The following is a 24,842-nucleotide window of genomic DNA, read 5'->3' on the forward strand; positions in this document are numbered from 1 at the left end:
CAAAAATATCGTGAGACCAACAGCAGAGGAATTACAAAAGAAATTTCTCATTTTTTGGCCGTAACTCTTGATACGTTGCTCGCAGCGCATTCGGACTGTGCGCAGTCGATTCCTCTAGCAAAATTACGTCGATATAGTGCATCACAAAGTCACATTTAATGCTTTTCAAAATCGGCCAAATTTCGAGTGAAAAAATCCAAAGGGGTTAGCCTTGCTTTTTTGCGATTTTCAGAGCTCCAAAACTTTTCGTCTGGGAATCGTTTTGCAGGACCCTTTTCCGACTAATTGGACCCTCAGGAATGCGAAAAACACATCAAAAATATCGTGAGACCAACAGCAGAGGAATTACAAAGAAAATTTCTCATTTTTTGGCCGTAACTCTTGATACGTTGCTCGCAGCGTATTCGGACTGTGCGCAGTCGATTCCTCTCGCAAAATTACGTCGATATAGTGCATCACAAAGTCACTTTTAATACTTTTCAAAATCGGCCAAATTTCGAGTGAAAAAATCCAAAGGGGTTAGCCTTGCTTTTTTGCGATTTTCAGAGCTCCAAAACTTTTCGTCTGGGAATTGTTTCGCAGGACCCTTTTCCGACTAATTGGACCCCCAGGAATGCGAAAAACACATCAAAAATATCGTAAGACCAACAGCAGAGGAATTACAAAGGAAATTTCTCATTTTTTGGCCGTAACTCTTGATACGTTGCTCGCAGCGTATTCGGACTGTGCGCAGTCGATTCCTCTCGCAAAATTACGTTGATATAGTGCATCACAAAGTCACTTTTAATACTTTTCAAAATCGGCCAAATTTCGAGCGAAAAAATCCAAAGGGGTTAGCCTTGCTTTTTTGCGATTTTCAGAGCTCCAAAACTTTTCGTCTGGGAATCGTTTTGCAGGACCCTTTTCCGACTAATTGGACCCTCAGGAATGCGAAAAACACATCAAAAATATCGTGAGACCAACAGCAGAGGAATTACACAGGAAATTTCTCATTTTTTGGCCGTAACTCTTGATACGTTGCTCGCAGCGTATTCGGACTGTGCGCAGTCGATTCCTCTCGCAAAATTACGTCGATATAGTGCATCACAAAGTCACTTTTAATACTTTTCAAAATCGGCCAAATTTCGAGCGAAAAAATCCAAAGGGGTTAGCCTTGCTTTTTTGCGATTTTTAGAGCTCCAAAACTTTTCGTCTGGGAATCGTTTTGCAGGACCCTTTTCCGACTAATTGGACCCTCAGGAATGCGAAAAACACATCAAAAATATCGTGAGACCAACAGCAGAGGAATTACAAAGGAAATTTCTCATTTTTTGGCCGTAACTCTTGATACGTTGCTCGCAGCGTATTCGGACTGTGCGCAGTCGATTCCTCTCGCAAAATTACGTCGATATAGTGCATCACAAAGTCACTTTTAATACTTTTCAAAATCGGCCAAATTTCGAGTGAAAAAATCCACTGGGGTTAGCCTTGCTTTTTTGCGATTTTCAGTGCTCCAAAACTTTTCGTCTGGGAATCGTTTTGCAGGACCCTTTTCCGACTAATTGGACCCTCAGGAATGCGAAAAACACATCAAAAATATCGTGAGACCAACAGCAGAGGAATTACAAAGGAAATTTCTCATTTTTTGGCCGTAACTCTTGATACGTTGCTCGCAGCGTATTCGGACTGTGCGCAGTCGATTCCTCTCGCAAAATTACGTCGATATAGTGCATCACAAAGTCACTTTTAATACTTTTCAAAATTGGCCAAATTTCGAGTGAAAAAATCCAAAGGGGTTAGCCTTGCTTTTTTGCGATTTTTAGAGCTCCAAAACTTTTCGTCTGGGAATCGTTTTGCAGGACCCTTTTCCGACTAATTGGACCCTCAGGAATGCGGAAAACACATCAAAAATATCGTGAGACCAACAGCAGAGGAATTACAAAAGAAATTTCTCATTTTTTGGCCGTAACTCTTGATACGTTGCTCGCAGCGCATTCGGACTGTGCGCAGTCGATTCCTCTCGCAAAATTACGTCGATATAGTGCATCACAAAGTCACTTTTAATACTTTTCAAAATCGGCCAAATTTCGAGTGAAAAAATCCAAAGGGGTTAGCCTTGCTTTTTTGCGATTTTCAGAGCTCCAAAACTTTTCGTCTGGGAATTGTTTCGCAGGACCCTTTTCCGACTAATTGGACCCCCAGGAATGCGAAAAACACATCAAAAATATCGTCAGACCAACAGCAGAGGAATTACAAAGGAAATTTCTCATTTTTTGGCCGTAACTCTTGATACGTTGCTCGCAGCGTATTCGGACTGTGCGCAGTCGATTCCTCTCGCAAAATTACGTCGATATAGTGCATCACAAAGTCACTTTTAATACTTTTCAAAATCGGCCAAATTTCGAGTGAAAAAATCCAAAGGGGTTAGCCTTGCTTTTTTGCGATTTTCAGAGCTCCAAAACTTTTCGTCTGGGAATTGTTTCGCAGGACCCTTTTCCGACTAATTGGACCCCCAGGAATGCGAAAAACACATCAAAAATATCGTCAGACCAACAGCAGAGGAATTACAAAGGAAATTTCTCATTTTTTGGCCGTAACTCTTGATACGTTGCTCGCAGCGTATTCGGACTGTGCGCAGTCGATTCCTCTCGCAAAATTACGTTGATATAGTGCATCACAAAGTCACTTTTAATACTTTTCAAAATCGGCCAAATTTCGAGCGAAAAAATCCAAAGGGGTTAGCCTTGCTTTTTTGCGATTTTCAGAGCTCCAAAACTTTTCGTCTGGGAATCGTTTTGCAGGACCCTTTTCCGACTAATTGGACCCTCAGGAATGCGAAAAACACATCAAAAATATCGTGAGACCAACAGCAGAGGAATTACAAAGGAAATTTCTCATTTTTTGGCCGTAACTCTTGATACGTTGCTCGCAGCGTATTCGGACTGTGCGCAGTCGATTCCTCTCGCAAAATTACGTTGATATAGTGCATCACAAAGTCACTTTTAATACTTTTCAAAATCGGCCAAATTTCGAGCGATAAAATCCAAAGGGGTTAGCCTTGCTTTTTTGCGATTTTCAGAGCTCCAAAACTTTTCGTCTGGGAATCGTTTTGCAGGACCCTTTTCCGACTAATTGGACCCTCAGGAATGCGAAAAACACATCAAAAATATCGTGAGACCAACAGCAGAGGAATTACAAAGGAAATTTCTCATTTTTTGGCCGTAACTCTTGATACGTTGCTCGCAGCGTATTCGGACTGTGCGCAGTCGATTCCTCTCGCAAAATTACGTCGATATAGTGCATCACAAAGTCACTTTTAATACTTTTCAAAATCGGCCAAATTTCGAGTGAAAAAATCCAAAGGGATTAGCCTTGCTTTTTTGCGATTTTTAGAGCTCCAAAACTTTTCGTCTGGGAATCGTTTTGCAGGACCCTTTTCCGACTAATTGGACCCTCAGGAATGCGGAAAACACATCAAAAATATCGTGAGACCAACAGCAGAGGAATTACAAAAGAAATTTCTCATTTTTTGGCCGTAACTCTTGATACGTTGCTCGCAGCGTATTCGGACTGTGCGCAGTCGATTCCTCTCGCAAAATTACGTTGATATAGTGCATCACAAAGTCACTTTTAATACTTTTCAAAATCGGCCAAATTTCGAGCGAAAAAATCCAAAGGGGTTAGCCTTGCTTTTTTGCGATTTTCAGAGCTCCAAAACTTTTCGTCTGGGAATCGTTTTGCAGGACCCTTTTCCGACTAATTGGACCCTCAGGAATGCGAAAAACACATCAAAAATATCGTGAGACCAACAGCAGAGGAATTACAAAGGAAATTTCTCATTTTTTGGCCGTAACTCTTGATACGTTGCTCGCAGCGTATTCGGACTGTGCGCAGTCGATTCCTCTCGCAAAATTACGTCGATATAGTGCATCACAAAGTCACTTTTAATACTTTTCAAAATCGGCCAAATTTCGAGTGAAAAAATCCAAAGGGATTAGCCTTGCTTTTTTGCGATTTTTAGAGCTCCAAAACTTTTCGTCTGGGAATCGTTTTGCAGGACCCTTTTCCGACTAATTGGACCCTCAGGAATGCGGAAAACACATCAAAAATATCGTGAGACCAACAGCAGAGGAATTACAAAAGAAATTTCTCATTTTTTGGCCGTAACTCTTGATACGTTGCTCGCAGCGTATTCGGACTGTGCGCAGTCGATTCCTCTCGCAAAATTACGTTGATATAGTGCATCACAAAGTCACTTTTAATACTTTTCAAAATCGGCCAAATTTCGAGCGAAAAAATCCAAAGGGGTTAGCCTTGCTTTTTTGCGATTTTCAGAGCTCCAAAACTTTTCGTCTGGGAATCGTTTTGCAGGACCCTTTTCCGACTGATTGGACCCTCAGGAATGCGAAAAACACATCAAAAATATCGTGAGACCAACAGCAGAGGAATTACAAAGGAAATTTCTCATTTTTTGGCCGTAACTCTTGATACGTTGCTCGCAGCGTATTCGGACTGTGCGCAGTCGATTCCTCTCGCAAAATTACGTCGATATAGTGCATCACAAAGTCACTTTTAATACTTTTCAAAATCGGCCAAATTTCGAGTGAAAAAATCCAAAGGGATTAGCCTTGCTTTTTTGCGATTTCTAGAGCTCCAAAACTTTTCGTCTGGGAATCGTTTTGCAGGACCCTTTTCCGACTAATTGGACCCTCAGGAATGCGGAAAACACATCAAAAATATCGTGAGACCAACAGCAGAGGAATTACAAAAGAAATTTCTCATTTTTTGGCCGTAACTCTTGATACGTTGCTCGCAGCGCATTCGGACTGTGCGCAGTCGATTTCTCTAGCAAAATTACGTCGATATAGTGCATCACAAAGTCACTTTTAATGCTTGTCAAAATCGGCCAAAATTCGAGTGAAAAAATCCAAAGGGGTTAGCCTTGCTTTTTTGCGATTTTCAGAGCTCCAAAACTTTTCGTCTGGGAATCGTTTTGCAGGACCCTTTTCCGACTAATTGGACCCTCAGGAATGCGAAAAACACATCAAAAATATCGTGAGACCAACAGCAGAGGAATTACAAAGGAAATTTTTCATTTTTTGGCCGTAACTCTTGATACGTTGCTCGCAGCGTATTCGGACTGTGCGCAGTCGATTCCTCTCGCAAAATTACGTCGATATAGTGCATCACAAAGTCACTTTCAATACTTTTCAAAATCGGCCAAATTTCGAGTGAAAAAATCCAAAGAGGTTAGCCTTGCTTTTTTGCGATTTTCAGAGCTCCAAAACTTTTCGTCTGGGAATCGTTTTGCAGGACCCTTTTCCGACTAATTGGACCCTCAGGAATGCGGAAAACACATCAAAAATATCGTGAGACCAACAGCAGAGGAATTACAAAGGAAATTTCTCATTTTTTGGCCGTAACTCTTGATACGTTGCTCGCAGCGTATTGGGAATGCGCTCAATCGATTCCTCTCGCAAAATTACGTCGGAATAGTGCCTTGAAGAATTTATTGCAGCACTTTTCGGAATCGTCGAAATTTCCGCCAAAAATCCAAAGGGGTAAGCCTTACTTTTTCGGCCATTTTCGAAGTCGAAAATTTCTCGTCTTGGAATCGATTCGTATGACCATCTCTAGAGTAATTCGACCCCCAGGAACTCAGAAAACACCTCAAAAATGGCGCAGGACCAACGGCAGAGAAATTACCGAGGACATACCAGCAGCAGCGAAACTGATAAAACAAATCTTTGGTTCTTTGGCCGTAACTTTGGATGCGTTGTTTGCAGCGAATCGGGACTGCGGTCAATCCTCATCTTCCGCAAAATCACGTCGGAATAGTGCATGAACAAATCGTTCCCAGCACTTTTCCAAATCAACGAAATTTTCACCAAAAATCCAAAGGGGTTAGCTTTGCTGTTCTGCGATTTCCAGAGCTCGGAAACATTCCGTCTCAGAATAGTTTTGCAGGATGCTTTGTACACTCATCGGCCCCTCAGGAATCTGAAAACGACATCAAAAAGTGCGTAGGACCAACAGCTGAGAAGTTACGAAGGAAACTTTCCGTTTTTCGACTGTAACTCTTCATTTGGCGCTCGCAGCTCATTCGGACGCCGCTTAATCGATTTCTCCCGAAGAGTCACCTCTTCATAGTGCACTAAAGAATCGATTCCAGCATTATTCAAAATCATTGAAATTTCGACCAAAAATTCAAAGCAATTTTTTGAGTAAATAACTTTACATTGCGCTTTCGATGCTTGCGACCCTTATCAGACTAACAATTGGACCCTCAGGTTCGCTAAAAAAAGATCGTAAACAGAAAACGACCAACAGTCGAGGAAATACAAAGAAAATACGGTGAAAATTGATATTTTATTCATTCGAATCCAGGTTACATAAAATAGTGACAGTACAATATCATACATCATACATCGTATTCTGCAGAGGTGTGTCGCACCAGTACACGGGCCAAAACGTAAGCCATATTTTAAGACTACGATAATAAGTATCAGATACAGTATTTTCAATATTCTAATTAAGACAAAGTATACCGCACACCTAATCATCAATAATTAGAAATAAATGACATCACTCATTCAATTTTCAATAACATTCTTGCATTCCTTCATGGCATAGAGCTCACATCATACTCTGAAAACAAACAAAATCGCCGATGGTGTAGGTCAGATGTAGCCAGGTTTGGAGTGGAATTCCTCATATATATCTTTCATTCATGGTAAGAAACGAAAATAGTTATTAGGACTGTATATATGGTAATCAAAACTAGATATATTTCTCGGTATTATAGCAGGCGCGTTACAGCCGCACCCTGTTGCAATTAGAGCCCATTTGGCAAGAAAAAAAAAATCAACAGCAATGCGATCAGAATCCGACCTGCAGTGCGGGTAAAAATGTGTGCCATTCCAGGTGAGATAAAAAGTGTTACACAAACCTCCGCGTAATTTCACTAACAAGATTTAATCATTCGGTATCATTCGTTTCTTGTCAAGTATCTTCACTCGAGATTCTTCAGTCGGAAGAACGAGACCCAGCAACGTAAGAGGAAGTATAAAAAAGATTGCGAAATACAGCATTCCACGAATAGTGATCAATACTATTGTTGAAACTTAAGAAATCACTGAACTTGAGAAGTCAAGTTACGATCGACGAAATCATTCACCGATCATAACGAGGCATTAAATCACTCTTAATTTGGCGAAGAACCTGCGTCTATGATGAAAAAAAATAAATCACTTCCATCAGAGCCTGCATCGTGGGTGGTGAGGTTTATTAAAGAGGTTATATCGTCTAGCCGTCTATTACACTCACCCAATTCCGGACCGCAGACCCTCGGTATGATTTCCAAAATGGCGCTGCAGGATGGATCCTCGAAGCACAGCTGACGCGCCAGGAGGCAGTTCAAAATCGCCATAGCCGTCTTAATGTTCGGTCCTGAAACAGGACAGAAATGGCGTCAGCTTCAAGCCGTTTCCCTTTCATTTCCTTGCCTGAAATTTCGCCAACAATATTTGACGGGAAATTTCGCACTATCCTTTTGTTTTCTTTCTCATAATCAGGTGAAATGATATTTTACTGTGAATGCCAACTTTACGGACAAACTCAATAAATCCGTTACCAGTAATTTTCATCTTGGTCAAGTGCTGAAAACTTCAAGGAATGTTGAAATGGGCGATTCGAAAAATAAGCGCACCTCGTCCGAATGGCATATAATATTGCAGACGTCCGGAAAATTATACGCTGGAGAGAGTTTCCATTAGTTCAATGGAGTTCTATAACGGTGTTTGTCTCGCGTTTCCTGCAGTTAGCCGTCACGCGTATCTACAGTCTCGTCTAAAACTGTCGCAATCAATCACAGCGAATGTTATCCTCGTCGAAATTGAAACAAAGCATAATAATAATAATAATGAGCAGCGCAGTCTCGTTTATGAAGCTTTAAAGGTCTAACAATAAATTAATTCCCATCAGAATTCAATTTCATTCAGGTGGTTCGTCAATCACGTCCAGGCGAATTAAACCTTTTGACAAAAGGCAGACTGCTTTGAATTGAGTCGATGTTTCTTTTTATTTTTTTCGTAAAATTGGAAAGTAGAATTTTCCAAAATAATCGTAAAATACAGTCTCAGGTGGATATAATCATCGTGTCGATGGTTAAATTATGTTCAAAAAGCCCACTGGCTTCTTTTTTACTTTGGAGAAACCAGAAACTAGATTTTATAAAAATTAGGACTTTTTCTTTCACACGATAAGAAATATCTTAATATTTGCGTTAAGATGCAGCTAGTCCAACAGTCAAACCGTATTGCACGACGATTTTGAAAAATACTGCGAAGAAACTGAGTAATGATTACGCTTTTTCACACTTCGTTTAAGGGGGTATTCTGGTTTGCGAATTCAAAAAAATCGTTTTTTTCTCCATATTTTCAAAGCTTAGTTTTTTAAGAATAAGCCTCTAAAAGGATTTTTGGAAATTCAAGTTATTTTCGGAGTTACAGTTATTTTTGTGACGCGCCGACTAAGCCTGTCCGGCCGGAACGAATCATCAAACGCGTTTTTCTCGAAACTACTTTTTTCGATACCGTTGACATATCTCAAGTTCTGATGGACCGATTTACTTGAAATTTGGTGGAAATGTTCTTTGTATATCCTTCTATGATTGGAAGCACGGAATAAGAAAAAAAATTATAATTGGTTACTATTTTTTTAAAATTCGGAAAGATCAAAAAACAGGGACACTAAAAATTTTTTTTTCGAATCGTCGGAATTTTGTGAAAAAACTTTTTTCTTCTCTTTCCGTGCTCCGAACTACCGAGACGTCCTTACTAATACAGAATTTCTTTGAAATTTTTGTTTCGGAACACTACAAGTTAAAAACATGTCGACCAGGACGCGCCTTTTTTCTTGCAGCCCCCACTTTATCACCCTGTACATTTTTTTTTGTTTTTGATGAATTTTTCGTATTCTTGAAACATTAATAAAGGTCTTGTCAAAAAATGGATGCTAAAAATGTCTTTCATTTCTCGTTTATCTCACTTAAAATAATGTATAAAATTTAAGCCTCTAGACCGGTAGACCCCCTTAAAACGGAACGATTCACATGGCGTGAAATACCTCGTAGACTTTAGTTAAAAATTCTATACTATTGGAGAATTTTTACTTTGACGATAATTAACGTTTAAACCATGTTCAAACGAAACGTATAAAAAAATATAACCCCAATCTAAAATAGTCTACAGCGAGCATCTGTCCCATTGAATTTCTGCGTCTGGCCCATTTCCGCAATCGAAAAGTCGATTCCACGAACCTTTTCTATACTTTCCGGGCGAAAAAACAGCAGATACGTCCTCGGTCGTGGTGACCGTAACGAAAACCGCCGGAGCGTTTAATAATTTCCTCCTTTCTCCGATTCTCTTTAACCGTAAGGACCCCCACCGGCCCGATTTTCATTCCGTCTGATTCGATCTCTTCCATATAATATCGTAAACCCAGCGATATTCCACGCGTGTGTGTATCCTCTGATCGAGATAAGGTTGTCTTTTGTTTTTCGCCCCATTCCGGCCGCTTTTCCATTTTCCAGGGTGAGACGGCAGGGAGTACAGACTTCGCGCGAGTTTCTCTGTACCTAGAGGCTGTAATTAAATATACATCTATCCATCCGCGTCCGGGAAAAGAGAGGAAAAATATACTTGACTGGATGTTTCTTCGTAATTCTTTTTTCTTCGTCATTCTACACCGTGCCCTGCAGCGGGTATAATAATTATATTACTTGGATCTAGTAAGCCAAAGTTTTCCCGGCATTATTGACCTCGTCTGTATGTCTTTCTCGCTCTTTTTCAACTCGCTTCGAGAGTTACGGATCTCGTAATCTGCTAATCCGGTAATACCCATCGACGCCAATAACGACGAACCTTCGGCGCTTCGGTCGTTCGGCACAATATGGCGAACATCTGCAGTTACGTCCGAGTCTGAGAAGAGAATTCTTTCAATGCTCTAAATGATTCGTCGGAAATCGCGATTTTTCCGAGTAAACACGCGGCATGATCTACGTCTTATACCAGTCGATGTACGAATTAGGAATTTTTTTACCTGCACGCGTGAGTTTCCACAACGTTTATACCTCCGTGCAAATTTTCCATGAACCCGAGCGATAAGCCTGCATCATGCAGCAGTGTAAACTGCACATGCCTCGCGCTGGCGCAAGCAGGCGACTCTTATAAATACAGCATTATAAGTCTGCAGGAGGAAAATCGATCCTGCAGTATAACTGCAGCAGGGTTGAATCGCACCGCGTGCATATTACACTAATGATCAATCCGTCCTTTGTCAGTGCAGGGCGATGTATTTATGCAGGCAATTATAGCGTGCAGAGATTCTTGCCGGAAGTAGCCGTGATCATGAAAGTTGGGTTTATCTTGATGGGGTATAATAGAATAGAGCGTTCATTCACCCTGTAGGGGACGAGTCCCTCGGGTGGCAACACGCAAAGTGTCAAATACGTACAATGGGACGAAAAATGTGCCGTGTAATGAACCGAAACAACGAGCAAACTTGAAATCAAAAGTTGAACTTAAGTAACGAAGAAAAGATTAGAAATTACGGTAAGATAAGAAAAAAGGGGGTAACGAGAGTAAGGAAAATGGACGACAGACGCGAGATAAAGGAAATGATAGTTGATGTCAGAGGAGATGACACGCGGAACCGGTGAACGCCTCGAGGTAAGTAAGTACGTACATCTGTGTCGATGAATATTTAAAAAAGTGCCGACGAAATTTACCCCCACCCTGAGTATTATTAAACCGAGGTTATTTCCTCCAGGCACAATTACGATTACCTACGAACGAGCCTCTGCAGCCTTGCGCGTGCCACTGAAAAATTCATCCGCTCATGACGGTCTATTCCGCTTTCGATATATTTACCTGAGCCTCGAGCGGTAGTCGAGGATAGAAGTTGAACGATTCGCCAGGTGAGAACCGGCAGGAAACGGTGAAACTCACAACAGCAGATCGAGCCTGCTACTGCGCATGCGTGAACTTGTGTTCATACAGGCTGGCCACCTTAAGATTTATCTGTCAAATTCGGCTCATAGGGGTTATGTACGTGACGCGAATTTTTTTTAGCCAAGCAGATCTCAAATAATTAATGTAGCGATTTTGAAAGGTTTCAGAAACTTTTATAGTCAAGTGTCAATTTTTCCCGAGAGAATTCGATCAACGGGGGAGTCAAGATCTGACAGAATGTGGAGACACTGGGAGGAAAAAAAAACTTGGGCACTTGATCAAGTTGGCTAACTTCGATTAATTACGTTACCGCCCCCTTTCAATTCATTCCATCGTGTTTTATTCTTTCTCTTCTCAGGGAAAAACAAGCTTCGAGCTTGGATGCGAAATGGAATCTATTATACATGCGGTTTTTCAATTTAGTAAATGGATAAAATACCGCTCTGTTGGTAAATGCTTTGAATAAAAGTAAGCACTCCGAATCAGTGAAACAATTTTTTTTAATGAGGTTGCAAAGTACTGTCTAAGTAATAGTAAAATGTCCAATTGATACGAGACAGAAAAATTCTTTGTTATAACAACGACCATATCGTTTTTCCGTTAACCTAAAAACAAAAATGGTTTCTTTTACATTTAAACTCTTGCTTTCGTTGTTTCTATATACGGACAAACACAATTTCGGATTAAACTTATTCAATGTAGATTCGATACGCTTATAAGCATCGTCATTGTCTGCTCGACGATGTATCATCAATTTATTACCGACGACACTACGTTTCAGATACGCGATTATAGATGCAGCTTGTAATCGGGTATTCATAGCGAGGCGCACAGGTGGAAATACGGGGAGGAGATCCCACCGTATCTTCGAAGCCTTCTACGCGGGGCGTAAAGACGTGGAAGAAGATCGAAAGTGACGTGTCGTCCCCAAAAACCCGTTGGAAAAAGCATTACGAAACGACACTCGAGCTGCTCCCCGTGGTGTGATGCTGGCGGGTACAGATAACGTTGACCCGACGCGAACTGAAGCGTGAATAAAACCGCCCGACAGCAATGCAAAGGGGGAGCCGAGAGCCTCGGGATGCGGAAGACAGAGCCGAGCTGAGGGGCTGTCGGGTGTCACCGAGAAGACCGATTAGGAATTTTCCGCCCACGCGACACCCTAATCGCCTTAATCGATAGGCTCCGTAACAAGCCGGTTTCTAGACCTTCCGACAGCTTATGCTACACAATCAGTATGTATGTACATGACTGTGTCTAACTGCCTTTCGGACCCAAATCCACAATTACAACCTGCCAGATCTGGGGATCGGGCTGGATATTACACGCGAAATTGTCCCACTCTGTGACGCCGTAAGGCGTCCACTCGACCTTCAATCCCAAACCCCAATTTCTGACCGAAGCGCAGGATTTCAGCAGTCCGAATGGTTGGAACTTGGAAACGTCGACACGTTAGCAAATTTTTCACATACTCACACCTTGTTTAGGCAAAAAGGAAATAGTGAAACTTTGCAGATTTAAAATCCGACAAGCGCATGCGCGAGCTTACAGTTAGTAGGATTTTCGTAAAGGTTGGCCACCTTGAGCTTCAGCTGTCAAACTTGATTTGCGGAGGTTATGGAGGTGATGCGAACTTTTTAGCCTTAGCAGATCTCGAATAGTCGATTTTGCGGTTCGGAAAGGCTTGATAAGCTTTTGTTATCGACTGAGTAACGGCTGTTGACGCTACGAATCATCCTAAAAACACAATTACAATTACTACTAGAAGCTGAAGAGTTTTGACACGTCTACCTCGTTTCGAGTAAGTTGGCTGCCCTGCGTTGCAGACAAAATATTGCCGCTGTACGGCCTCACCGACCAATAGAGTTCGATTGTTTTGCGCATGCGCAGTCTACCACTGCGTCTGCTAAGTTTTACGATTTCCTTTCGGTATAATTTGCGTGTTTCTGTCCTCTATGCAGTCCCAAGAATTTATAACTATTCAGAAGCCACAATGCTAACTTCTGAATAAGTCGATATCTAACCTGGTTCTTGATGGTTGCGGATTGAAAAGCTGCTCGAGATTGTTATGAACATCCAAAGATCAGGTAAGTTTCAGTAACGAGTTGGGATATCCGAGATATAATTATGGTTATTAAAGAGCTGCAGAGAATACCTACGAGAAAATTTCCTGTGAAAAGGAAAACGGAGATTAATCGGTGAAGATTATACTGCCGGTTAGAAATCTGCGGATGAGAGGTGAATTTCGGCGGGTGGGTTAGATCTCGAGTTCGAAGTCTCGAGCGAGCTTTTACCCCGAGGCATCGGAGCTTTGTTTTCGGGAAAACAAACAATCAGGAGTATTGTGTATCATGGGCGTAAGGACGAACAATAGAAGCTGCGCAGGATAACTAAGGAGTAAGGTGAAACAGTCAGGTGAAGAAAGGTCGACTCGGGACGTGGGAGAATAAAATAGAAACAAGATAAAAATTTAGGAAAGAAGTGGATGGGCGGGGGTGAAATTTGTCACGTGGTGGGAGATGAAAAAATTGTAAAATATGTTCCCAACTTTCAGGTCCTCTCGACCCTCGATTTATGCAGTAACGAATTCCTCCCACGAGATATCCGAGCCGAACTGAGCAGGCCAGCGTCAAACTTTTCCGCAACTTTTAGCAGCGGCGAGCCGATTTCGCCTCTCGCCCCTCTCACGTGAAAAATTAACTTACTGCCCGCACGTGCATCTCGAATTTATAATTTAATGTACGCACCCTGCAAAGTTCCTCTAACGCGTAATTAATTTGCCCCGCGGTTGTCGAATAATTATATGTACGAAACGGAAATGAACCTTTGATTACCGTGCACGGTTGAACTCCGATCTGCATCATTTTAAAACAGGAATTTACGGGGCTAAAACGAACCCGCCTTTCCACACTCAACGACTTTTTTATGCCGTGGAATTGTGGTCCGACCTTAAGCCCTTCTCCTCGCCACTTGGGCGATCGTGTTCCAGGTGCACCAAGATTTTTCGTATTCGTTTATTCAAATTTGCGCATGTTCATTCGCCCTCTGTGTAATAAATTTTCGAACCGTGGTTGAATGGTGCACCGCGCGCGATATTCTCGCAGATTCGAATCGGGGCGAGAACAGTGCGGATAATTAATCAACCAAATGCTGTCCGGTTGCGGAGAGCGTCGAGCGTTTTCTCTCCTTTTAAAATTTATTCCAACAACCCCATCCGTCATTCACGATATACGTCAAGAAAAAAGGTGCCAAGGGAGCAAACGGAAACAGAAGAGAAGAGAAGAGAGAGAGAGAAAGAGAAAAGGAGTCGCAAAAAAATGATGGAAAAAGACGGAGGGAGTTGACTCGTAGATTTTCGCATCAACGTCGTCGCCGCGGTTTCTCTTATCACGTTGGAAACGCCTCTCCAGCCATCCTCCGCTTAACTCTATCCAATTTCTTCTGCATCGTGTCGATTAAGGGTCGTGAGGAGTAAACCCGCTGGGATAAGTTCTCCTCACCTTCTCTGCACCTCCGCGAAATACCGTCATCTTTTGTTTTGTCTCTAACCGATTTGCGCACGGATTCAAGAACGGCGAAAGAGAATCGGCGAGTCGAAAAACTAGAAACAGAACGTCGGGAGTTTTGTTTGAAACAAGCCGCTAGGGTTGTGCCTAGTCAAGAGGCTGGAAACAAGCGATTTTTCAAGGATTTTTCGTGAAGAGACATTTCAATTTATTAATAGAAAAATTTATATATACATATTGGGGTAACATTGAACCTCATTCTGATATTTTTATTTGACGAAATAATGATTTTTATAGCTGCTATAGCCGATATCCAGGAATACCTCTAAAAGTTGCATCTCGTGGTGAGCAAAAAATCTATGGACCGGGTCATACGAAATAAAAAAACAACAAAGATTTAGTTAATATAAGGTATTAACTGGTTTTTCATCTGAGGAATAAGTAAAATAATAATTTTTAACAAAACGACGGCTTCTGGAAAAAAAAATCGATTTTCCATAAAAATTTTCGCCTTAATTTGTTTATAAAGTGGACAATATTCAGCGACGAAAAACAAACCTTGATCAAGAACTGAAAGATATATTCATAAAGTATGTGTAAGAAACCGAGAAATCTTGCTCAGCAACTTTGAAATCATAGTTTTTCAAAAAACGCGTTCAAAGTTTCAAAATCACCTTCAAACGCTCCGGAGCATTTTCGAAAATATGCGCGTAACTTGGAGAATATTTGTAGGATGGACATGAAATTTTCTGTGTATATACTTGAACATATATAATTACGAAAATGAAATAAAAAAAATCGATTTTCGAAAAATCCTAATTGGTATAACCCCTTAACGCCGGCAGTTAGGCAACCGAAGCTGCATTTTCAAAATGGTAGCTACATAAAGTGAATCTTCGGTTGCCTGTTTTCCGGCGTTGAACGGCTAGTTTTACAGATAAGTCCTGGAATACGCAATTCCCATTAAATTCCGGGATAACGACGAAATGCAATACGAATAAAACAACAAATGAACGAATAAATAAACTGTTGTCCCCGCACTCAGGGGACGATCAGCAAACGGCGAATACAAACCTGCTTTGCTATCGCCATCGGATTAGGCACAAAGTTTAATTGATAAAGCGTGTACCGTTTGTCGTTGACACGCGCGCTAATTTGACAGATTTTCCCGCCGAGTTTGGTGGCCCGCTTCTCTCTACTCCGCTTCCCTCATACATCATCCCTCTCCTTCCCCCCCTCCCCCCTACTTGCGCACTTTGGCCCAACCCGCTCATTTGCGCCACGCTATAGAGCTTCGCCTCTAACCTCTTCAATGCAGGATTTAACCCGCTAAGCTTGCTACAGGAACAAGCGTACACAATAAGTTCAAATTGCATTATGGCTGTACAACCCGCATGCCTATGAAATGCGTTATTTCGAAGAATCGACGAGTTGCCACATATTGTATGATGCATACATATATTTGACCTGGAAAATTTTGTAGCACTTTACTCCAAGGTGCCTGACGTATGTAGGTGCCGTGGGGTTCGGGTCTAGAAATGTTTCAATCCCAGAGGATGTAAACGACTCGGTTATACGTATATTTGTATATATATACACGCAAGTGTGCCCTTTTCGGCGAAGCTTTATTTTTCACTCTGTGTCGTATAAGTACGTTATACATTTTCTGACGTTCTTTTATATTTTCAAATGTTTTTGTTTTCACCCTTTCATGTACATTTTTTATGATCACACTGGTATTCTCGCGTGACTACACGTGCGCAGGCCATCACGGTCAGTCTGGGTCAAACACGAAATTCTAAAACTCGTTCTGTTTGCTCGTTAATTCCACAACGCAAAGTGAATTTAACAACGAAACACGCTCATTCCGCTGCAAATTTTGCTGAATCTTATTACACAAAAACAAAGCATGTATTGTCAACAATCTGTCCAGGTGGATTAAAACGATGAACCAGAATCAACATGGCTGTGGTTCACACACTTAAAATTTTATTTTGACCGTCTGATTATTTCTACGGCTTACCAGTTGACCTGCGTAATTTTGCGCTGTAAAGAATGATGGCAAGGATAGCCTGACAATATTTTCACCTTCGACGAGTAGCTGGAAACTTGGCATTCAATTTTACGAAATTCAAGGATGCAGCGCCATCCAGCGGCCGACATCCTGACTCAACAGTCTTCGGTTGACTTATGCGTGAACGGAAAAAGGTAATTGCGTATCTCCATTATTTCAGCTTTGGTATTGTCCGCCTAATACAGAGTAAATTAAGAGTGAAACGATAAATTCACGTATCTGTAAATCAAGGGGGAAAAACTGCGTCGATTGTTATTTTCACCGCAATTTCAGTACAGGGGTCGAGGTTCATGATAAATACCCACTGGCAAAGTATCGAGGATATTTATTCGCCGACGGGTAAGCTGTCGTACAAAATCGGGTGCCTTTCCTGTTCTCCCGTGCCCGCCCGGTGTGGATGCGCGGGTAGTAATTGTAATCGACTATCGATCGATCTTCGGATCGAGCCTCTGCTCGCTCCAGCGGGAAAATAAGAGCAGAGAACGAGGGAACGAGGGAATTGGGCCTGGAGGTTCGGTTGTAAACCGTTTAAAACGGCAATAAAACGGGTACTTTTTGTCGGGGAAACTCCGACGCTTAAGCTTCTCCTCCCCGACAAGGAGAGGTGGGTGCGGGTATCCCGAGTCCAGACACGTCTTGAATATACGATAAAATTTTCCCCTAGATTTGGGTTCATCCCGTACAGGACTCTCTCTCTCTCTCGGTCTCTCTCTCTTTCTCCTCGCCGAACCCTTACGACATACGGGAAGGGGCTCTTCGGCAATATTTATATGCCCGAATTTTCCCCGCCCCCGCAGCGCCGAGTTTATGGATTTATATGGATCGCCATAGGAGAACGGCGAGAGGAACGAACTGCCCCTATTTTCTCGGTCAAACAACAGAACGTCCTCAATTGACTTTCGTCCGCGACGTGCGGCGAAACTTTGAGTTACGAGCTTCGGGGGTTGCGAGGGCGGTTTTTCGCCCGAAGAGAATCGAAATATTAACGTTCCGGAACAATCGCTACAGTTCCTCAACGGCCGAACGCCCCACGGCCATCCCCTGCTTTTGACCCCATCTTTTATTCTCAGACCTTTTCGATGGCCTCGGGGGGCACCCGAAGAATACCGGTTAATTGGACGGCAACCTCGTCAACGCACCAAGGACCGTTTCACTCTTTCACCGGAATTCAATGTGTAATCACCTATTCAATTCCGCCGCTCCCATTTGTAGGCGGATTCTTTACATCTTGATACTCGAGCTTCTGGTTTCTGCGAGCTATAATTCTACTCAGGATGTGCAGTGCGCAGTTGCCTCGATGCTTTAATCGTGTACAGTTTATCGTTAGTTTATTCGGATCAGTTACACCCTGCGTCACATCAACACTAAATTCACGTCTAAAAACATTGGATTTGGTACCAATTATATTAGCGTGTATCAAAAATCTAACCCGATGTTTTCAATACGGCGTAAATAATTTCGAATTACCCAATAAACCTCGTGAAGGGTGCTGCTAAACCGAATAGACACACTATATTAACGACAACAATTTCGGTTTTACGATACGGTGAATACTTTGATCGTTTTAGACCTCCATAGATGACTTGTGGAATATCTTCCTGACACTATTTTGCCTCCTTCGTACACACACACACACACACACACATGTCGGTTCGATTTCAATTTTCTCGGCAAACCCGCGGTTAAGAATATATTATACCTATAAGAGACGAGTAAAACCGATACTTCCAATAATTATTCAAAGTTTGCCTTTCAGCGAGCGGTGAGTGGTGGTGGATGAGGAGGAGGAGGAGGAGGAGGAGGAGGAGGAGGAGGAGGACGTCCAGGAAGATGAAGGAGAGGCCTTATCAGGCATTTTTCACGCTAGAGCGGCCCAATTTTCCAAACCCCCCGCAACTATGAAACTAAGATTTCTCATCCTGTCGTAGCGGTCGTCTCTCTCCTCGCTCTTCGTCATCCTCATCTTCCTTCGGATCGGGTGAAATGGGAGCAGGATTTGCCCCTCAAAGAAAGAAGATGTATGGCCAAAAAGGCACGCGCGTGTGTGCGTCTCTCAAGATGCTGATTCCGCCTCTTTGATCCCCGGACTTCATGGCTGGAGCCAATCGAGGATGACCGGATATCCACACGCCGAAGTTGTTTGCAACGGAGCAAACAGAGGATGAACACGCACCGGGAGAGCACAGAGTGCAGGGGCGTCGAAAAGGTCAGAGTCAATAATTACTCAACCGCGGTCACGGGGCCGAGGTCACGGAAGGTTCGACCTCCGGCCAGAAGAACGGATCTCTCTGCAAGTTTCAAACCTTCCAGGAAGCTGGAAGCTGGAAGCTGTCGGAGATACCGGCACTCCGGAGGTCGCGTTATACGTGTTTGCCACCGTGTTTACCGCGGACTAGAGGTCTGTCGGTTTTCAAAGTGGCACGCAAAACTCACATCAACCAAGAGTCGGAGAGCTTTTAATGCCGTGCAATATGCATATTGTACGGACGCATTAAAATTCCACACGTATAACGTGAGCAGACGCAGTAAATACGTCGGCTCTTATAAAACTGTATCCAGGTTTATGAAAAGCTCATATCGTCGAGTGGAGGAATGTTATATATAGGCGGTGGAGGGTACAGCTACTTGTGATTAACGGCTGTATATTAAACCGCAAATTGCCGAGGCGGCAATCCAACTTGGATAAATCAACTGGATCGATACTTTTTTTTAAGGACCTAACCATTCTAGTACCGATTCGAATTTAATGTTGTGCTCAGAATATCTTCAGGATGTCGTTATTGAACACGAAGAAAAATTCGCACTGTCCTTACTCCAACAAATCTGAACAAATCCCGCAGAACACCTGAAAGCCTAGCAAACATCGCGCGTCTCAGTTTCGTACGTACTTTACCTACAAATAGCCTCGGCACTTTGGACGGTTAAGGGTGGCTTCTTTCCGAGCTTTATACTTTCACCGAGCACCAAGCTTATGGCCTGGTTTTACATCTCTTTAGCCCCATGACCAGATTTTTAAATACAACGAAAACACGAGGTAACTCGATCGGCAAAGTCTATCCTTCCATTTATGGGCGAAGATGTTTGAATTCCGGACTATTCACGGTAAGAAAATTGGCCCACGGTGACCCACTTCCAATACCAGATATCCTCCATCGAGATACCCGAGTCTCTCCATACATACAAATACGATCATCCCAAGCTCTATACGCATTTCTGGGCACCGGTCCTCTCCATGTAATATCGTCGTGACGGATCCAAGTCTATATCTACACGCCGGATGTCGTTCCTTGGATTGTAATACACCGGGATTTCCAGGAATCGGCGTGCCGCTGACCTCGAGCCATGACCACTCGAGAGGTGTTCCAGTACCAGATACACACTCGAGAGGACATTAGCATGCAAGTGAAGATTTGAAGTAGAGCAATTAGATAGATAGAGACAATTTTTCATGTATATGTGGAAAAGCGTTAATTTATTAAGCGTTTATCTGTTCTCTCTATCGCAACGTAGATTCAGTCTGAAAGATGCGAGTCCACAAACTGGGGCGGCAAAATTCCAGGTTCAGGAGCCGCGTCCGTCGTTTATGGCCGACGCTGATGAGTTATTAGTCTATGGTACGAGACTCGCTTAATGGGAGATTAACGGGGATTAGGGGGGAAGGGAAGTGTGAGGAGGAGAAGTCGGGGTCTGGGTCGCGTGGAAATTAGAAAATTACCCAAGGTATCTGGCGGCACCGGTTTGCTGCAGGATCGATCGATCCCCAATGTGACTGCAGTGAAGCAAGGAAAGGGAGAGTGTTGGGCTGCGAGGCTACCAAGGAGAGGTCATGCCATAGGATAGTCTGATTTATAAACTAAAAAAACAAAATAAAAAATTCGACATACTCTTGGGCTGAAATAAAGAGACCCGAGTTTCGGGTTTTACTGGATTCCAATCCAATGGTGAGAAGAAGAATATTACTTCTTTACAGATAACCTTGCTCAATGGCGGAATCGACAAAATTGTATTCTCATTGTTTTGAGCAATGTTACCATTGGAATGAAAATTTGTTAGTCCATAGTACTATAGCTTGTACAATGTACAGACACTTACAAACTTTATATGTCGATATTTGGAAAATACGTGTATGGGGTAGTGGAAAAAAAATGACAAGCGCGATTCGATTTAAAGGTTTACAGAAAAATGCAATGTGTTTCAGAGTACAGCGAAAACGAGTTACCGACATTATTTTTCTCGCCAATAATGTGCCCGTAATGTGAAACACAGAAACATGGGTCTCCTCATTTTCTCCCAAGAGTATGTAGAATTTTTTTTTTTTTATCGAAATCGCTCTATACCTATTCGATCGTTTGAGACGAGGGTTTTCGGGTGCAAGAGGACCGAAGTGCCGAGTCCTGGCCCTGGATTCCCGTGGGAAGAATCGACGTTGATTACAGAGAAGAAGACGGCGGCAGTGCAGGGAAATTATCGTCCAGCCCCAGTAATAGCCCGAGTTTTACGTCTCGGTGCTTCATTCCATTTGAGATGCCGAGCGACTCGCGGAGTTTGATCAAGCTTGAGATAAACAGGGTTATATAATCTGACTCGGACCAGACGCGAAATGTTTTCAAAATTTACATTTCAAAGGTATTTCAACCCCCGTGATTATCGCGTCTGCGTGTATTCCAATTGCCGGAGGTTCTTGGGCCGCTCGCGCCACTTTCAACTACCATGAAGCGAGGCGGACCTAAGTTACTTGGAGAGCATTATCAGCCGGCCTTTTCGCTGAACCTTTTTCTCGGTACTCACGCGACCCACCTATCAATCAACTCGCCGAGTCCCCGCCGATAACCAGGTGGAGCATTATCGCTCCTCTCCCCACGCCGGTAACTTTTTCTCGATACAGCGGTATCTGTTCGAGTAAATCGCCTTCCTCCTCTTACTTTCTCCTCGCCCTCTTATCATCTTCTTCCTTCTTTCACGGAAGCTGTGATTGCCGCACGCGACCTGTGAGAAATCCAATCCTTATGACGTCTAGCAGGTAAAGTGACCAATTTTATGTCACAACTGACCTCTTCTTGGAAACCGGTGATGAGTGAAAATGGATTTGGTTTGAACGATAACGATTCGACTCGACTCAATGTGAAATTACTGTACACATGAACATGATCACGGTGTTTCTAAATTACTTCAAATAAAATTTCAACTAATTTCTGCCATTGATACTCGAAAGCCATCCTGCTTACTTCGCTATATCGGTATGGATATTCAATGTCCATACCCTACACGACTGGTGCTGTGTTAAACCATGTAAGTTAACGTTGATGGTATTTGCTCAGAACTGCAATGATTGATGATCTAGCCAACGCAAGGTTCCATCGATCGTCTAAAAACTGTCTGTGCAATGTCGACATCACCGATCACCACAGGTGCAGGTTCATTTCAAGAAAGAATAACACTGGCGAGGAAAGGTTGCCTAAGTTTACCGATCGATCAGTCAAAATACCAATTCCGCAACGATGCACGAATGTGATGCTAATAATAGAAAAAAAAAACAAAAAAAACTGACTATGATACGGCTGCAGTAGCAGCGGAATACGGATCTTTCGTTGTGTGTCAGTTTCTCAGCTTATTATTGGCTTGGTGCCGAGGAGTTGTTCGGAATCGCATACGCGGTGCGGATATTATGGGAACGATGGTGCGATATCCCGCTGTGCCGCATACCAACGGCATTAACCCCGATATTCGAGGTGACGCAACTTTTGTTGAACAACGTTCTCTGTACGTGCGAAAACGCGGGACGGTTAAAGGGAGAGCGAAGGCGAGTTTGCAAAGCGAGGCAAGAGCCCGCTAAATCTATGTAGCGCGACTTTGACGGCGAAGGAATGGGACTTGGTCAGTACTTGCGAGTTGATTGCCCGAGTTTGGCGAGCCCTTAATTTTCGGGGGAACCCATTCTCGAGGAACATGGTGCTGCTCTGCTACACCACGCTTCGGTTCACCGACTTCCGCCTTAAGAATCCTTGGGAGGAACGATGGTTGGCGACCCTTGCCGCACCTCGCGTTGCGGCTTCCGTTCAACTTGAACCAAGTCATCGAGAAGGTCGGAAATCTCGGGCCTAAGAGATCAACGAACACGACGTAGTCGTCACGATTTTAGACAGTTTGCCAAATCCCGACGTCGTTTGTCTTTCAACCTTATCCTCGGCCCACACTTCGGAGATCAACCCTCTCCACCAACTTTCCAAATCCATCTTTGCCGCGGATTTTTCTTGTTCCAAATATTGCTCGACTCCATTGATGTTGTGTAACAAATTTGAAGACGTGTAGGTACAACTTCGATTTTACAAAAGTCGAGAAGGTAAGCCTGACAAGAGTTGTAACGTAGAAGCCACTCGTTTCCTTGTTTCTTATACCATGTTTCTGGCTCGAACTCTTCTTCGACACGCTCACGAATATCACAAATATTTTACAACGACGAAAATGAAACGCGGGTTTATCACGCCAACTTCAACGACGGGGACGAAAACTCTGTTTAGGTTCCTCTGTAATTGCAGCTGTTGGAATGCGCAAAATCCTCACCAATCGTACGACAGTGTTGACACCGGAGGAAGGGCTGCGCCGTTTGCCAGAAATTATGTTTCGAACAACGACGTTTTCAGAGTATAACAGTAATCTGACGGAATTGCGCCAAAAATCTCAGGTTCTGTTACAACCTAAACAAATTCCTCTCACCAGTCAAGTGCCCTACCTTAATCAAGTACCAGATTGAGTCGTAATTGTTTTAAACCTGCAATTTCCTGAAATGGGGTGCTCACTCCTGGTAAGGAATGACAGTGACTGAAACGCCAGAAAAGTGTTCAATGATATACGAAGACAACGGCTAGGTCGAGGGGGACGTTGGGGTTGGTTAAGAAGCGGGGATGCAGGTGTCTGGCACTTTTGTAATATCCCAACCCGTCGAGGGCCGACAGAGGAGCATTTTTTATCCGGTATTCCGGGTCCTCGTATGGCATTTCCAAACAAGATATATGAGTTTGTTTAGGGAGCGGAAGTGGGTGCTAACAGAATTTCAAGCATGAAAATTTCGCGTATATACATATACATATACCGGGCGGAAAGGAGCCACTAGAAACGCGATCACCTACATCCGGCTTTAGGCTTTCGTCTATATAACTAAATCTACACACCGCGATGCTCCGGCTTGAAATCTCTGAAGTTTCTGGGGTGTGACGAAGTCGCAACCACGTCACGGCCTGGGATGACCTTAGTCGGTCAGCCTTGACCAGGATTTGGCACTTGTTGCATTCTGGGCTTTGAGGCCTTGTGGGTGGTTTCTTATTGTCAGCGTGAAATTAGCTCCATTATCTTATTAGCTTAGCACGTTTCTACAGGCGAAGGGGACCGTTGCCAAGGCTGCACTACTATCTTCATTCATCACTATGTCTTTATCTCTCTTAATATCAAACCGCAACTCAGCATCCTTCCGCGTAACGCATAGATCCTGATGTTTGCCGTTATATTACACGCTGAACCGAACCCGAATCAACTTCTGCAGACAATTTGTTGTTTGTCTAAGTGGAGCAGCGATAACAGAACAGATAGCAGACGGTACCAAAATACCAGTCCTGAATTCTCTTTGAGGCTAGTAATTTACTATCCAACTCCGGTTATTCCTGGTTCGTTTACTGAATTAACATACCTACTGCATGAGGGCCTTCAAGGATCTTCGTCCGTTTAAAGAATCTAAAAATTATGAATCACCCTTGATTCGAGTCGAACAATCCTGCTTACATTTTCGTAACAATCTATTTTAACCCTAACTTACTTTTAATCAGTGGGTTTCCAGGGGACCTGTAAGCGAGTAGCGTTTACTTTCACGTATTGCCTCAGGATAATTATTCGTTCTCGCTGCTGACAAGGGTACGCATTAATAATTAAAAAGTGCTCACTTGTTCCGGACATTCAAAATTAGTTTCTCACCGTCACGTACTATTATCAAGAAACTCAGGATCGCCCATTATCCGAGAAAGGTGTAATATTTTTACTTACAAGCGATGAAATATACTTATAAACGAACACCATCAAAGTTCTATACAGTATAAAACTAATGTTCATATTCTAACGTCAAATCTATCAGTATGAATTTTTAGTATACATTTTGCCTCTTCTGTACATAATCCATTCTCTAGTAAATCTTTCTGGGCAAAATGATCAAACGAAAAAGAAACAAGACCCAGCGCTAATTGCATGCATATTCTACCGAACATGCTGATTGAATTGATAGTAGCA

General features: G+C 42.8%; 1 protein-coding gene across 3 annotated transcripts in view; it reads right to left on the reverse strand.

The window, feature by feature from the left end:
* The window catches only part of LOC124410782, a 70,972-nt gene that overhangs the window by 40,896 nt on the left and 5,234 nt on the right, over positions 1-24,842 (reverse strand). For all 3 annotated transcript variants that reach the window (XR_006929623.1, XM_046889394.1, XM_046889393.1), the window contains exon 2: positions 7,306-7,428. Coding sequence is in view for 2 of the 3 variants with exons in the window: in XM_046889394.1 (XP_046745350.1) it covers positions 7,306-7,428 (123 nt within the window). In the remaining variant the exon portion in view is untranslated. The remainder of the gene's footprint in view (positions 1-7,305; positions 7,429-24,842) is intronic.

The sequence above is a fragment of the Diprion similis genome, chromosome 10, assembly GCF_021155765.1.
Source record: "Diprion similis isolate iyDipSimi1 chromosome 10, iyDipSimi1.1, whole genome shotgun sequence".
Taxonomy (NCBI): Eukaryota; Metazoa; Arthropoda; class Insecta; order Hymenoptera; family Diprionidae; genus Diprion; species Diprion similis.